At 36.4% G+C, this 13,621-nt stretch overlaps 1 protein-coding gene across 2 annotated transcripts in view; it reads left to right on the top strand.

The window, feature by feature from the left end:
* The window catches only part of RALGAPA2 (Ral GTPase activating protein catalytic subunit alpha 2), a 171,948-nt gene that overhangs the window by 9,688 nt on the left and 148,639 nt on the right, over positions 1 to 13,621 (top strand). For both annotated transcript variants that reach the window (XM_062571340.1, XM_062571339.1), the window contains exons 2-3: positions 7,607 to 7,717; positions 8,383 to 8,432. In XM_062571340.1, coding sequence (XP_062427324.1) covers positions 7,607 to 7,717; positions 8,383 to 8,432 — 161 coding nt within the window. The remainder of the gene's footprint in view (positions 1 to 7,606; positions 7,718 to 8,382; positions 8,433 to 13,621) is intronic.

Raw genomic sequence — 13,621 nt, 5'->3', positions numbered from 1 at the left:
TCTCACATAAAGAGCAACTCCACCACCTCACCTTCCTGGCCTGTCTGTCCTAAGAAGCACATAGCCATCTGTGACAGTGTTCCAGTCATGTGAGCTATCCCACCATGTCTCTAACTGCAATGAGATCATGGCCCTGCAACTGCACACAGATCTCCAGCTCCTCCTGTTTATTCCCCATGCTGCGTGCATTGGTGTACAGGCAAAACAAAACAGTTTAACAATTATTCTTCTAAGGTACTATTGATGTAGGAGGATAAAAATACGAGAAGGTAATAAGGGAGGGATGAGGGGAAGGGATATAAATTTTCTTAAGGAGTTGTGGGATCAATGAAACATGGCTTTGGTAGCTTCAGGTCTCTTAGTTGTTCCCTGTGCAAGTTTGTCTTACCTGACTGAAATAAAATTCTGTTAAATAAAGCATCACTGCTCTTTATGACTTTATTCCAGTTCCAGTGCCTGTTCTCAGGTAAAAATATCCTCTTTATTGAAACCTCTCTTTTAGTATTTTCCTGTTGGGTACAATTGAAATGTTTAGTTTCGTGTATTTGTATAGCTTATACCATTTCCCTTGATTTCCTCCCTCTCCTCGTTCCTCCTCCCCCCCCCCAATCTGATTTCAAGAATTGCGCTGTCATGACACCTTTTTCATCAATAAAGGTACTATGAAACAACTAACGCTATTATGGTTCTCTAGTAATTTAGATGTTGTCACTCTTCTCTCCTTCCTAAAATTGGGTGAGATACCATGTGATACTTTGTTTTTATTTCAAAAAGGAGATAAGTGTTTTGTTTACTAACTAGTTAGCATTGTTACTAACTAGTAAGCATTCTTACTAGTTAGTATTTAATGTGATTTTTTTTTCTTTTTAGTTATGGCACTGTTTTGCATAGTTTTGTAATTTCATAGATAGCTAGATAAATATAGGCTTAATAGAAATTTTTAGACATTCAAAAGTTAAAACTTCTAAACTACTTTCTGCTTTTAGGGAAGCAGTAGTTCTGTAGATTTCATGTGAAATTTGAGAAGTTAAAATTATTTTAAAATTTGTTTTATCTGACTCTTTTTAGGGACGGGGTAATAGTTATATCCCCTTGCTGAATGGAAATTTCTTTCAAAGAACAAAGGAAAAATATCTTTTGGACTTTTATATGGCATTTAAAGTTTTAATTTGAAACATAGTGTGATTTTGAGAGTGTGAGTGAAAATTGTATGTAGTTTCTGGGGTGAAGCTGGAAATAGGTTTATCACTAACCATGGTATGACTGCAAAATCTTCCTTTTAAGTACAAAAAATCTCTCAGGATTGTAAGAACCATGTATAAATACATGGTAACAATAGTAATTTGGGAGCTATTTATCAGTAGTATAAAAACCAAATACCTGTAATTCAGTCCCAAGATTGTTGTTTAATTTCCTAGAATGCTTATAAATGCTGTTTTAGGCAAATTTATTTGCCAAAAGTATTATCTTACCTTAGTATGTTAAATAATAAAGAGTGAATGAAACTCTCACTGTCTTCTATTTGAAGAAAAGAAGAATGAGCCTGTCATGCTAAAAGTTGAACATATTTATGATAGTGATTCAAGTTAACTACCTTAAGCTCTCTGGCGACTTTTAATAAGTTTTCTCGAGGAGGGTTCTTTCCTGTCATCTTTTCTGTTTGTCTGTCATGGTGATTTTTTGTGAAATGGGTAGAACAAGTTGAGCAATATCATGGACAGAGCGTAATACAGAGAACACGAAACAAGCTTGCAAGGTTAAGACATGCTCTATTTATTGGTGCTTATCTAGAGATGCTTTCCTTACAATCAGTATTGACTTAGGGAGGAGAGAGATTAATGGAGAGGGTATCATCATTAGTTTTACGTATTCTTCTACCAGCCAGAGATCTGTTCAGCAGGTGAAGATACTATCTATCTTGCCTATACCGATAGAAGTAGAATGAAACATTGGTTGTCAGTGATGCTTTCCACTTCTCATCATTGTGAACAAATACACTACAAAGGAGTAGAAAAATGATGTTCACGCTATATGCAAAAAATAAGGAATTCAATAATGCCCAAGAATGCTCTATCTCTAACTGAATAGTAATTATTGGTTGGGTGTGTGTTTTTTAGTTTAATTGGCAGTTATACTGGGATGACAGCATGCATGCAGAATCGCAAGAAAACTGCAAATAAATGTTTCTAGGTTAGTAAATGGGAGTGTTGTTTTTGGCCTTTTGTCATTCAGGGGTACAAATTGTTTTTCTTTACTATGCAAAAGAGGAACAAAATAGTTTACTAAAGAAAGGATGTATGTAAGAATGCATGCTTGTCCCAGAATAGCAGGTTGATAACCGCCTAAATATCAGACTTAGTAAAGGAGAATTTACTTTCATGATTAGGCAGTTCCTTTCTCCTCCTTTCACAATTTAAAGGGAAATTGCCTTTTCATTTTGTTTTTAATGACCTCATTCTTTCATATGAAATCTCTATAAATGAAAGCCTTGTTTTCCCTTACTGGTGTACTTAATAGAAGGCATTCATAGAGAGGAATAATTACACATAGCTTGCAAATTCAAGACCAGCGTTTTGTAGGAAACAAATATCATGTAGAGCAGTTACTAAGGACTGATTGTTTTCAATCAGTCCTTAGTACAACCAACCAACCAACCAACCAAAGCTTTACTACTGAATAGGTATTAATCCTTTTTTTTTTTAAAAAAAGCATAGCACTTAGCTAATTTCATTCTTTGTTCTGTAGTGATATGATATTATTGGGTGGTCTTGCTGTAATCAGCTTTGTAATCTTGATTAATGAATGAGTTCTTTGAGAAGTGAAACATGAATAGGAAGAAATTTTGTTAGTAGTTCTTGCCCTTTATCCTTTTATTGCTGGGTGGAATCATCTAAATGCATCTCTTTGACAAAAACAGTTATGATAAGGAACAAACAAAATCAAAGTATGTTTTGCAAATGTTACATTTGCATATGTAAGATTTTTATTCTTGGAAAATAAGGCCTAGGAAAGCCTAGGGATTTTTTTTTAAATAAACTGAAAGTGTACTTTTTCAAGTGATCCAATTACCCAATAAACTTAACTGAGTTTGCAGTTTGCATGTATAAACCATAATAAACCATAGCTGGTATGTGAGGTTTTTCTTTTTTTTAAGTATGTGATCATATTTTGGTGATATAGAAAGAATCTGATTAGATTGCAGGATTGTCTTTTAAATGTATTGTGTAGAACATTTTCCTGTGTAAGCTTCTTTAAAATCAGAAGTGTTTTGGAAGCAGAGGAATGAAAAAAAACTTGAGGTATCCTAGTCTGTGTTTTTAAAGATGGAGAAGTGATGAAGATTTTTTTTAATTGTAAAAATCTAAAAGATATTTTCTTACGGTTATTTTTTTTCTGACAGATTCAGTTTGTTCCCAGTAGTTTTACTTATTAGATAGATAGTTCCATGATACTAGTTTTTTTAATTTCAACTCTTAACCAGTTTCACATACATCATAGGTAAAATTGTTAACCACTAAGAAGAATGACTCTAGCTACAGTTAAGTAATACAACTCTTTGTGTTAGCTGTTCCTCCTGTGATGGAAGCTCTTTGTTGTTATAAAGCAGAGGCCCCATACTCATCAAATTGACTCAAAGTACGTTTATTCTTTCCTTTTATGCATTTCAATTCTTTTATAGTGAAGAGCAGAAAATCTTACTTTAATGCTGAGGAAACTGGAGAAGGAAGAAAATACGGAGGTATTAATGTTGTACTAATGTTGCTGCTGTACCTTCTGTAGCTAAGAGTTGTTTCCTCTGCTGAAGAAGCCAAGGCAGCTGTTAAAGCCTTGTGATACTCTAGAGGGGATGTGCTGCAGGCTGTTACTGCTCTGCTCAGCACCTCTGAATCTTGGGTTGAACTGAATGCTAACTAGTATCCTCTTTGGTTGTAGAGTGCTGATTTCAGCATGCTTTAGCGAGTTGAGATGAACTCCGTTCTTCTTAGTACCATTCCTCTCACGTTCACCTTGTTTTGAGGTTGCTGACTCGTTCCAGGCATTCGTTTAACATGATAGGACAGAAGTAGTTGTAGGACTCTTGTTTATGTTTAGTTTCTGTTGTAGGGTGTGAGTAACATGAAATACAACTTGAAACAGTTAAAGAATTGTCTAAGTAATCTAGGAGTATTTCCTACCAAGGTACTTTGTTAGTTTGTGATTTATGTTCTTGGATTCTCATGCTAAATTTAAAGCCTACCTTCTCCCTTGACATCTTTTAATTCTTCAGTATTTGGTTTAATTTATGGAAGTATATCAACTTATTCCTAGAGTCATTTATTTTCCCAGTGTAATTACTTCTAAATGTATATTAAAACCATATGTTTAATCTGATTTCACATTTAGCTGTGGTAATGAAAGTCTTCAGATACCCATATTTACTATGTCATGGTGGTACTCTGCAGTGGGATACTTTTCCTCCTCCTTTGCTTCGGGATCAGCCTGTGTTTCTGTGGCTGTATAGTTTCTATATCCTGGAAAATGACAAATTTCTCTGCCCATAAGCAATGTATATTTTTTAATTAATAGCTTTACTCTCTAATATACTCTTATTTGATCATAATGGCAGTCTTAACTTAGACCTATTTAGATGAACTGTTTGGCATTAAGATTCTTAGTTTATTGAAACAATTTCCTGTCTGTTCAGTACAAGTCTAACCCTTAGAGGATCAGATTACTGAACTAAATTTGTCCTGAAAATAAAAATAAACTTTTTTTTTGTCAGGTGTTTCTGCAAGATAAACTTTTAATTACAGAAAATTGAATCAAGGTATTTGCTGTAAATTTACAGATCATATACTTGACTAATTAAATCTGTGACTTTCAGTTTCCTTACAAAGATGCATGAATTTGACCTTTCTTTTTAATGTAATATTTTTGGCTGGTACAACTCATGACATTTAGAAATTAAGTGTGAATACTTTTTAGATGCTTCTGTATTTTTTTCCTTGTAACATGCTGCTACCTATGAAATGTTTTGGCCAGATTCCAGTCTGTTTGTTTATTTAAATAACTATGAAAGTTTAGACTTGATCAGTATTTGTGCCACAGTAATTCAATGTCAGAGTCTGACTCTTTCAGGAATAGTGTTACATTGGAAGCTAATCTTTTTTTTTTTTTTTTTTTTTTTTTTAACACATGATGTAAAAAGATCCATTTACCAGTGCTGTGTAAAATTCCCCTGTGGCTTCCTGCTGTAAGGATAAGTTTTACTGTGTTTAATTGTTAGGTAACAGTCATTTAAATGTTACGACATTCTTTACATGGTTATTCCACTTTTTATGTTCAATATCTAAGGCAGTTAAATGAATATGCAAAACCTTCAGGCTTCAGTAGTGTTTCCTCTCCACATCAGTCCTGATTTTCCTAGGAATCTACCCTCTTAGTTGAGAGATGAATCAAAGGAACGGGATAGTCTTTGAAGCTGGTACTTAAGTAGGAGAAAGTTACAAACTAGCAAAAAAAAAAAAAAAAAAAAAAGTCATCTCAGGTGTGTTCACCCAAATGGCTTGCTGACTAGCCAGAAAAGTAGAGCTCTTTCCTGTGAACGGGACTAATTCTTACCTGCATGATTATACCTCCCTGTGTATAGCAGAGTGGATAGGATGTTGTCTGATGCCCGAGTATCAGGTAGCACTTCACCTCTCACTCTCCCTCCTGCCCATTCCTCCCTGGATTGCTGCAGTGTGCTTCCAGCCATTGTGCACAAAAACTGCTTCCATTACAGAGAACAGACCTCCTGTTGCAGTTCCTCAGGAAGGCACCAGAAATCGAGTTTTCTCAAGCTCCTTAGTCTCACGAACTCCATATGTTCATGTACATTTCTGTAAGCTGTCCGTTTCCACAAAGCACTGGAAGTACACTAACATCTCCTTAGGAAATGGCTCTGTTCTAGTCTCTACGTGGTTTTGCCCCTTTTCTCTAAGGTATTTTTGAACAGCTATCTTGCAGGCTTCCTCTAATACACAAGCTTTATTTTACCCTCAAAAGAAGGTGTGTTTGTTTGCACACACATGTGTTCTTTCAGATTTGCCAAGGATTCTTTGTATTGTCTCATATCCACACATAGCGGCTACTGAGTAGTGTAATTTGCATATTAAGTTAAAAAATATTCGCGAAGGACTTTTTATTACTGTCATCAGCTACCAAAAGGGCTAAAAAGAAATGGATTTGCCAAAGTGTATTTTTAAGGCTTTTGTTTTGTGTCCTAGTGAGAAATGGCAAATGCTGTAGGTAATCATCTTTGCTTGTGATAGGTCATGCTGTCTTCTCCACCTCTTGTAATGAATTGTCTATGCCCACAGTATACGATTCAACCACTTTAACGTTAGTTTGGCTAGGACAAGGTCATCAAAATCAGAGAGGTAGATATGCCCATTAGCTGAGCAGGTACCTAGGGTAACTGTTAATAACTTCAGGTCTTTTAGGTCGTCTTCTGATATGAATGAGTCTTCTATGAGATTGTTCCGTCTCATCTGTTAATCCCGATCTTTTGGATCACTTCTGATCATCATTAGGTGGCAAAATACCACCTTTACAAGAATAATACCAAGATCAAAGATTGCTGCTTCTTCCTCCTATGATGATACCCTGCTTTAGTCCCAGCTTTTTGCCAGGGGGGTTAGGAGGGGGAAATGCTTTTGTTTTTTGGGAAGCTCTTTGGCTTCTTCTGGTGGTGTGTTTTAGCTGGCTTGTATCAGCCTCCAATCTGGACTTGGCCCTTCTGTCCCTATAAAAGAGCAGGTTGTGCTCCGTAACGAATATTAACATTCTGAACTGCTTTTAATGGTACTACTGAATGATAACTCTGACAGTCTTCTGTCTTTTAGACTGAATGTAGCTGAGCTTTGTTTGTTCTTTGCTAGATTAATCTTTCATCATCTTTTTGGTGGTGTTTAGGTGGACAGTGGGTCTCCAGGGCTACCTTGAACTAGAGTAAAGCAAGATGTCAGCATCCAACAGAATACTACATCTATCATTTGGAGAAAGTTTTCTATTCTGGAAAGCCCTTCCAGAACTTGGTCACCTATGTTTGCAGTTTTATTTTTTTCCCCCCAAGTGCTGTATTTGTGTGTTTTTACCTTTACCTTCCTTTTTACCCCTTGCTCTAGGACTGAGGCTATAATACTGTAGTATTATGCTAGTAATGCTGATAAGATAAGGTTTTAGTTCTTCCTATCCAGTGTCTTAGTCATTTCACTAGATATAAAAGGATGCAAAGTAATCTCTTCCCTGCACCCCCCTCCCCCATTTTTCCCTCCAGGACTCTTGTTACTCGAGATGTTCAATTTTATTAAAGTTATCTACATTCCTCAAGTTTTTTATTGAATAAATAAATGCGAGGGGCTAATTATAAAGCAAAGTGGAGAAAAATCTTACCATAGTGCAGTATGACCAGAGAAGGAGATCTGGAAACTTCTGTAGCAACTCGCACAAGTAACACTTTTTAAAATGAAATATTTTTAATTATTTTGTATTACACTTATGCTCTTATGCTGTATTTACATTTAGAAGAACTTTTTCAGGTTTCTTTATGTTCTGTAATAACTCAGTTTGGTCCTCTCCTCAGATATTGTGGATGGAAGTGACTTGAAGCAATTTTTTGAGAACAATTATTCTCAAATTTATTTCGTCTTCTATGAAAACTTCATAACACTGGAAAATAGCTTGAAACAAAAAGGTAAGTTCTAGGATTTTGCCAGAAATCTTTTTGAATCAGTTTTCCCTAACTGTTTGCAAAATCATTCTGTTAGATTCTATTGAGTGTATAATCCACAATTACATATAGTTACAGTTTCATGCAGTACAGTATTAGTAACCGTCTTAATTTTGTGGTATCAGAAGAGAGACAAGCATGGAAAATTGTAGGCTGAACTGTCATAGGTAACTGAAAAGGATTTTAAATATATGTTTATGGTGTATTTGTTTATGACCTCAAGTGTCACTTCAGCACAAAAATCAGATCTTGTGCATTTATACACATCTCTTTACATGTTGCTGTGAAATAACAAAGGCCTTCATCCTGCATACACGTCTGTTCAACTGAACATCTTACCTAAAATCCACAGAACAAATTTCAGTGATGAAGGCATGTCAGTAAGAACAGTCAATTGTTGAAGATGAACACAGTGATGATACTTAGTGGATTTGGAACTTGAGATATTCCTCTCTTATAATTTAAAGAGGTGCTGGAAATTGAGAGCATCTTACTCTTCTTAATATGAGAGAAAGATGAAGAATAATGAACCAAGTACAACATTCTTGACATCAGTGGAATAAGAAAAGTGTAACTTTTCTGTCTTGTTATACCATTTGTTTATGGCAGCCTATTGTTTTGTCTTGCAGGGAATAAATCACAAAGGGAGGAGCTGGACTCCATTCTCTTTCTTTTTGAAGTAAGTTGTCCATACCATAGAACTAATTCTTGTTTTAAAACTTTGTCATTATATGCTTGCTTACACTTTTACAATGAGAGGTGAAAAGAGATACCTATTGAATGACAGTAGGTGTCTGTAGATGTTAAAAGGTAGAACTAGAGTCTGTATTAAGTTTTTGGATTAAAAAAAAAGAGAATTTTTATTATGCCATAGGAATGTCTGGCTTGAGTGAATATCCAGAGTTAAGAGATTTTATCAAAGGCAAACTAATTTAGCTTACAGAATTGTTTGAAATCTGTCTTAGAGCCCTGTCATATACTTAAGTACTATTTTCTTAATTTGTTCTCCTCAGCTGGAATATAGGTTGATTGAACAAAACAAAGGAAAGGAGAAAAAAAAAAAAAGACTACTTTTTTTTCAGCTATTGAGGCTTCCAGATACATTATAATGGAAAGTTTATCTAAAAATCTCGTTCTGTTGGATTGTGAATATTTTACAGATGTGAAAATATAGATGCTTAGTTCTAAAATAAATACAGTAGTGTATCTATTGTAGTTTCCTCCTGCAGTTCTTGACTGAGAATCTAATTGGACTATAAAAGGGATGCATTGTTTCTAAGTATACTACAAATAATTCAATTTTATTGTTCTTCATTTTAAATTTTTTTCAAAGTACTGAGCACACTTGATGTTGTGGTAGTTCATAATATGAGGGAGAAAGCTAAACTAACACAGCCAGTCAAAATTTCAGATTTTGAAAAGAGTAAGAGTACAGAACTTTAAAAGGATGGGTTGCTTCTTAGTGAGAAGGCATGGTTCTTAATTATGAGTAGAATAGCTATTTATAAATACTTATGTCACCTCCTGTAAGTCAAGTCACGTTCCTTGAGTATATGTCTGTCTACATATTTGCTATGTCACCTGCAAATCATGTCTACAACAATGAAATGCAAATTGAATTTGAAATGCTAATTGCTAAAATCAGAATTGGTAGCAGAATAAGCCTTATTTCAAGATTTTAACCTTTTTCTTTACTGTTGGAGGTTCTCTTGCAACATGGTCTTCATTAAGGTGTCTTGGACTGTAATACTTGGACTTCAGCTGTCAAAATCTAGTTCTTTTCCAGTTCATATTATTTGCTTCTGAACAATATATTCAAGCCTCAATGGAGTTTGATGCAAATTTGGGATTTCATGGAAGAAAAAAAATTTAGAAAGCAGGTTAAGTGTAGCTAAGCCTAGTTATGTGGGCTTTCTGTATTTATTTGGATATAACCATATATTTAATTGGCTCATTTTCAAGAATATAAAGGAAGATACTGTGTGGTTTTGAAATTATCACCACAGGAAATTTGAAATTCTGTTAAAACCACACAGGGCTCACCAGACAGGCTGGAATATGCTTCCTCCAACTGTTGAAATGTGCATTGCTGCAATTTCTACATATGCAAGTGCTTTGGATGAAAGGAATGTTTGGACCTAAAAGTCTGATGATGATACAGGGAGTTGGAGGACATGCTAGTGAAAGGGATCTTGTCATCTGTATGTTTCTTGTTTCAGTGCTAGCTTAACTAATTTTTTCTCTCTAATTCCTTTGGCATAGGTGCTTATGGCATATGTGTTTTATAGTTTTTCTTCTGACAAATCACTTCTAACTTCTCTACAAGGTGGTAGTTCTGAGCTTTGCCTCTTGGCAGTGTGTCTGTCAAGCTTCTGGCTTACTATTCACAGCCACAGGTCATGAGGATAATGAAAATTTGAGTGAAATGATTCTGATGTAGTAGCTATGTGTAGTGTAGTAGAAGGAGAAAAGCTTCCCCAAATTAGTTCTTGACTGAATGTTATCAGGCTACCACTCTCACAATACAAAATACACTTTCCTTTCACTCATGGGTGCTGTTGATGCTGCTCTGACTGCTGTTGCAGAGTAGAGGGTAATTTCAGTACAGGAGCATTCCAAGCTTGTCCTAGATACACTTGGCTGGAATTCATCTGTTTCTCTCCTAGTCCCAGTAAGTTGAGAAGAAGCCTTATGTCGTTAGAGCAGTGGTGTTGAATTTGAGTGTTGTGCAGCACTGTTTCCATTCATAAAGGTGAAAATCTGTGTTGCTACAATTATGGAACTCTTGATATAGTAACAAATTCTTACTCCTTAATACCTTCTTATGATGGAAGTATTTAAAAGGCATTTGGTTGAATTAATGTTTTTGCTGGAACATTGATAATGTCCAAATAAATATTATAAAGTGTTTGTTTCAACTGATGCAGAAAATAATGAATTACAAGCTCTTCATTGCTGTAGTGTAAAGAAAACATTAGGGAAATACTCATCCTTGTGAAATCGAGGAGTGAATCTAATTTTTACTCAACTTCTATAACCTCATTTTGAGATCTAAATGTTACAAGTGTTGCACTTTGCCTCCAAGAGCAGAAATTTATTTGGAATTTTTTAATGATTAAGTTGACAACACGTAACTTTTTTCTAATACTGCTGATACACCTGAGGGCTGTGCTGCCACTCAGAGAGCCCTGGACAGGCGGGAGAGCTGGGCAGAGAGGAACCTCCTGAGGTTCAACAAGGGCAAGTGCAGGGTCCTGCACCTACGCAGAAATAACCCCACGCACCAGCACAAGTTGGGGGCTGACCTTCTGGAGAGCAGCTCTGCAGAGAAGGACCTGGGAGTGCTGGTGGATGACAAGTGGACCATGAGCCAGCAATGTGCCCTTGTGGCCAGGAAGGTCAATGGTGTCCTGGGGTGCATCAGGAAGAGTGTTGCCAGCAGGTGGAGGGAGGTGATCCTGCCCCTCTACTCAGCCCTGGGGAGGCCTCATCTCGAGTACTGTGTCCAGTTCTGGGCTCCCCAGCACGAAAGAGACATGGAGCTACTGGAGAGAGTGCAGCGTAGGGCTACAAGGATGATCAGAGGGCTGGAGCACCTGCCCTCTGAGGAACGGCTGCGAGAGCTGGGCCTGTTTAGCCTGGGGAAGAGAAGACTGAGGGGGGGGGATCTTATCAATGTGGATAAGTCCCTGAAGGGAGGGTGTCAAGGGGACGGGGACAAGCTCTTTTCAGTTGACCCATGGGACAGGACAAGAGGCAATGGGCAGAAATTGAAGCACAGGAAGTTCTGCCTGAACGTGAGGGGGAATTTCTTCGCTGTGAGAGTGACGGAGCAGTGGAAGCGGCTGCCCAGAGAGGTTGTGGAGTCTCCTTCTCTGGAGATCTTCAAGGCCCACCTGGATGCAACCCTGTCTGCCATGCTCTAGGTGACCCTGCTTGAGCCAGGTGTGTTGGTCTAGATGATCTTCGGAGGTCCCTTCCAACCTTACCAATTATATGATTCTAGTGTACCTTAAAATGAAACCTTAGACTTGATTCTTTGAGATTACAGGAATGTAGTAGTGTTGAAATCTTAGAAAAATTAAGAAATTGAGAGAAGCAGAAATGGGAGAAGAAGCAACTTAGATGCTAAAGCTCACTTTCATCTTTCATGTTTAAGTCAGGGTTTTGGGTAACCCATATTTCTGTTTAAATAAATTGAAAACCATACTATAATATGTATATATCTTAGTTAAAGGATCAATTCTCTGAAAATACCTTGTTGTTTTTCAGTAGAATTTGGGAGTGTCTTAGCCTCTGCTAGGCTAAAGTTTTCAAAATCATCATCCTCCTTCCTTCTTCATTAAATACATCTCTCTACTCTATTGCATGGGGAGAGGGCTAGGTTAACAGAGTACTTAGTACTACTTTTTTTCCTATATTTTGTCAATATGAAGTTCAGCGTTGGTCTATTTTGAACATGTAACTGGAGGAATTTGGGTTCTGCCTGTTTCAGGTAGAGACATCTATTATGACTGCATTATTTGGTCTTGCAGTACCACGAAAATAAAAGGATGAGACCTGTCAACTACTGCATATCAGTTTGATCTGTGTGTGTGAAATGAATTTGCTTAACTTTTTTAATTTAGTGGAGTATCTCGTTTTACTCCCAGAAGCAAATCATTACCGGCACTTGGGCTAGTGTTTGTATCACTTACAGTGGCTATGGAGGAAATGTTAACTACCTAACTTTTGCTTAATCAAATTAGCAAGGCTTTAATTTAACAAAAGAAGAATAGAACTGTGATAGATTTAGCTGGGAACCTCTTTAATTAGATTATAGTTACTGCCTAAATATATTTGGATATGAGCAGATGTTGCTGGAGCAGATGAAACCATAACATAAGAAGAGAAAACTGAAGTTATAGTGTGCACCGGAAGCTGTAGCATAAGCTCTGTCTGTCTCTGAATTCAGAGAGCAGTGGGACCTTTGGCTAGTTATTTTTTAATAATCAGTAGGTACATAATTAGCTTTTTTCCAGCAATAAACATGCACATCTTCTATGATTTCTCTTTATTAAGCCAACTGGTAACTTTTCATTTGAGTATTGCATCATGAGAGTACTAACTTTGTTTATATTGTGGATCATTTTTGGTAGGAGTGGTAGAAAAAAAAATTCAATGGAACCCTAGAAGTTGAAATTAAAATGGATTATAAATATTATTCTCAAGTTCTATAGTTCCTCTCTTAAAAAGCAAAACACCCTTACAGAACTATGTGGCTTCATTTTTGCATTAACTTGGAGCTTATTATCAGTATAAATATTATAACTACTGAAATGATGCTATTTAGCCTAACATTCCTGTAATATGAAAAATGGTCATGAAAATGATATGAAATCCTGTGTGGTTTTTTTGCAGTCTTTTCTTCTGACTTCTGTGCTCTAGCCATTTCATTTTCTGCTTCCGTTCCCTCCTTAACTGACAGAACTGCCTTTTCAGACTGAAATCTAAAAATGGCTTGTTTTCTTTTGGTTATGATATTAACAAAAGACCCTGCTTTAGGATTTCTGCATGAGGCAGTATCAAGTTACATTAGCTAATATAATCCACTCAGTCTCTATTGGCAACGAGAGAAACTTAACTTCCTCCTTCCAGCGCACCCCCAATGGAGAAAGTATCATCTTATTGACTGAGCAAGGCAGTGGATTTTAATTGTAGGTTATTAATACAGTTGCTCTGTGGTTTTGAACAAATAAGTAAATTTCTGTGGCTATTTTTTTGAATGGAAAACAGCTAGTGCTTACTTACTCAATTAAAGTGAATAGCTAGGTTTCCTGAGTCTTGAAAATGGGTGGCTAATAACTTGGGTTTATATGGGTTAAAAAC

Source organism: Rhea pennata, chromosome 3 (assembly GCF_028389875.1).
Source record: "Rhea pennata isolate bPtePen1 chromosome 3, bPtePen1.pri, whole genome shotgun sequence".
Lineage (NCBI taxonomy): Eukaryota > Metazoa > Chordata > Aves > Rheiformes > Rheidae > Rhea > Rhea pennata.
The sequence above is the reverse complement of the archived record's forward strand: the minus strand, read 5'-3'. Positions and strand labels throughout refer to the sequence as shown.